A 3,086-nucleotide genomic window follows, 5' to 3' on the forward strand; every position below is an offset into this window, starting at 1 on the left:
AATCAATACGTTGTTGATGAACTAGCAAGCACTCATCCCTATACCTTGAAACAAAAGACTAAAACAAATTCTCTCTTGCATCAAAGTGGCATTTTGATAGGATAGAGACAGGCACAATATACAGAATCATGGTTTCTTTTTGTGGAGAAGATGAGGGAAGGGTGAGATGAAGGGAGAAAGGGATGGAGGGATAGAGGGAGTTATTAGAATCACTTAGGAATCATAAGATGTGTGTACGGATGATCCGACCAAAAGCAAAACCACATGCCCACTATGAATGATGCAAGAGGGTTTTTAATGCAAATATGATCAACCACAAATAATCAACCACGTGACATAGAGCTAGACAAAGACGAATAAAATTTAACATCGCATCATGCAAACTCAAAATAATACTTGCCACAGTTTCAATCCAATTTTTTTAATGGCTTTAAGCTCAAAAAACAAAACCAAAAAATGGACATGAATCCGTAATAGGGATGTATTATTTATCACAGCTTATCAATGTTCCATATCGTCCCATATCTAAAGCTTGCTCAGTCTTCTCTCATTTCATATGAGGCATCTAAAGACGTTCAGGAAACAAACGAGATATCATGGCAAATCCCCCCCTCATACGCAAGCGAACAAAGCATAGCAAAAAGCTTTTTTGTTTTATTGCCTTGACAAGCAAAACAAATACCACTATGCACACAAGAAAAAACTTGACACACAACCATTGTCTTATATCTAGCCGGAACCCTATCCCACATCAACAGAAAATGCAACATAAAGGGCTTTTGATGCTCATTCTCAGCATATGTGACAAGTCCTAGCACGAAAGCAACAATTTGGATGAGGAGTGGGAGCAAGGAAGATCTTGGAGTCGCTACTGCCAAAGGTACTCCTTACAATCACAGGGAGAAAATGTACAAAAGGATCCCGCCTGAGCTCGGTACACACCAGCATCGAACGACTGTCTACCATCTCTGAACTAGACTGCACACATCAGCATACACATTAGTACCAATAACCTAATTTGCATTCCAATAATTTGCAAATGAAGCGGAGAAGCGCTCTTCACTCTCACCGTGAGACAAAGCACCACCGGATCAAAGTACTACTTGGTTAACATGCCATAGCACAAGAGATGAAAGAATACAATAATAATAATGTATAGGAAAACGGGTGAGAACGTGTTCCAAAGAGTGAATTAGCTCCAAACTGAGTCCAATCCAGATTAGACACATGGCGAATGCGGCTCCTCTAGATTTCTTGATGGCAGTAAATGGCGGCATATGGATTGGATTTCCCTGTCCACATGAAGGAGAACCGATTCATTAACCAGAAGAAAGCCACACATTCCCTGAAAACTCCACTCTAGATGGGCAAACCATGAAAAATTCACAATCAGTATGCTGCATAAAAGTCTTAATAAGGTACATATAGTCTTATACCAAAAGAATCACAGTCCAGTGAACCATGAGCTTCAATGAGATGGACATTGAAGACGCCATGATGAACCTGCATAAAGGCACATTCCACCATGGAACCCCACCAGTAGTCAAGGTTGTTCCAAAGATCGAATCTTGCTCTGAAATTTAAAGAATCACCACATGTAGCATACCTTAGGGAAAAATTTCAGGCCCACCTCAAGCTCCCCCTCAAACTTGCCATTGGGTCGTTGAACCTTGTAAGTGCAGGAGCTATTTGCCTCTCACCAAAAAGCTTGATCAGTGGAATGCTGCAAGATTTTAACAGAAATTGAAGGATTAGGGAGCTGCTAAGAACACACCACACCACACATGTCAATAGGCAAGAAACTTACTTGACCGAGCCCATGGCCTCGTCTGAACCATGCTTCTTTTGATCAAACATGTGTATGTCAAGCTCCTGTGGTCCATCTGGGATCTCAAATAAGAAGCTTTCGTTCCAAACTGGGCTCTTCCCTCCATCTAACATTCAGAAAACACAAGCAAATTTGCTTTACGTTCAAAAACTTGAGAAGAAATCAGGCCGTCTCTTTTCCTCTTTTTCAATAGAGATTTTAGCATTTTTAAGATTGCATGATAAAAGAGCTGAAGGGCTTGACCAGAGAAGTAAGCATTCAGGCAACACTATGAAGCCTTGACTCGCACAAACTACCCAAAAACTCCGTGACAAGGAGTATCAAGAAAAACGATAAGAGTGAAGAACGTATGGAACATACAGAGATCTTCAGATTCTTTCAGCAAAAACTTTCAACAATCAGAAACAGAGGCAATGGACAGAAACATCAAAAAACAAGAAATTTTAAAAAGCATGGCTTACCATGAATAGTCTTGCTCTTGTGCTCCTATCCACCAATTGATAAAGCGGCATACGGACTCAACGCCAGGCTCCAGTAGCTCGGCTCCATAGCGAAGAGCAGTGAAAGAGATGCACGCAGAGGCGGGAGTTGGAAGCACTGAGGAAGGGCCTGAAGTGAGGACTGAGAACTCACAGCATGCAAAAATTTAGTTTTTAGGACGTTCAAACCGGGGCTAGGAAAATGCATTTTTCTTAACCCAAAAATATAAGGGCAAGCTTGAAATTCTCTCCGTCTTAGGTCAAAATTTAAATCTTTTGCCCGGAATTACACTAAAATTTGTGAAAACTTCGCGGTTTTCTTCAAGGCAAGCTCAAAATCTAATCGGGATTTTAGGACTTCAGCCGATTAAAATACATTGGACCCCGGTTTTCTTCTAACAGTGGTTCAAACCTCACACGGCCATAGAGTTTGGACAAACGCCCATAGTGCCCCACACTTCAAACTTCGAGGTTGAATCTCAATAAGAAAACAAGTAAATACCTCTCAAATTTCAAAATTTCTCAAAATATCCCCAATACCCCTGGTCGTGAGATTAAATTTTTCAAAATTCCCAAAATTTAAAATACCTTGGTCATGAGATTAATGCCCTTTAATTTTCCAAAATTCCCAAAAACACCCCTGGTCATGAGATTAAATTTCTCTAAAGATAAAAAAGTTTTTGGAGATGAATCGCTTCATTATTTTTGGATTAGGGCTAGAAAAATGCATTTTTCCTAACCGAAGAAAATAAGGGCAAGCTTGAAATTCTTTCGGCTTT

General features: G+C 40.2%; 1 protein-coding gene across 1 annotated transcript; it reads right to left on the reverse strand.

The window, feature by feature from the left end:
• Positions 1–518: 518 nt before the first annotated feature.
• LOC147457291 (uncharacterized) lies at positions 519–2,437 on the reverse strand. Its single transcript, XM_086513563.1, has 6 exons — positions 1,808–2,437; positions 1,631–1,723; positions 1,437–1,503; positions 1,176–1,292; positions 1,070–1,099; positions 519–978 (listed from the first exon to the last, which is right to left on the reverse strand). The coding sequence occupies exons 1-6, from the start codon at positions 1,939–1,941 to the stop codon at positions 793–795; spliced, it is 627 nt and encodes a 208-aa protein (XP_086369689.1). The 5' UTR covers positions 1,942–2,437; the 3' UTR covers positions 519–792.
• Between the last annotated feature and the right edge of the window lie 649 nt (positions 2,438–3,086).

This window comes from Adiantum capillus-veneris, chromosome 5, assembly GCF_014529385.1.
Source record: "Adiantum capillus-veneris isolate H3 chromosome 5, ASM1452938v2, whole genome shotgun sequence".
NCBI classification, from domain to species: Eukaryota; Viridiplantae; Streptophyta; class Polypodiopsida; order Polypodiales; family Pteridaceae; genus Adiantum; species Adiantum capillus-veneris.

Excerpts from the sequence above, each read along its gene's own strand:
- LOC147457291 (XM_086513563.1), bottom strand. The coding sequence starts at position 1,941 with ATGTTAGATGGAGGGAAGAGCCCAGTTTGGAACGAAAGCTTCTTATTT. Across the intron at positions 1,504-1,630 it reads AGTTTGAGGGGGAGCTTGAG|GTTCATCATGGCGTCTTCAA; the intron begins GTGGGCCTGAAA and ends GCCTTTATGCAG. Across the intron at positions 1,100-1,175 it reads TAATTCACTCTTTGGAACAC|TACTTTGATCCGGTGGTGCT; the intron begins GTTCTCACCCGT and ends TTAACCAAGTAG.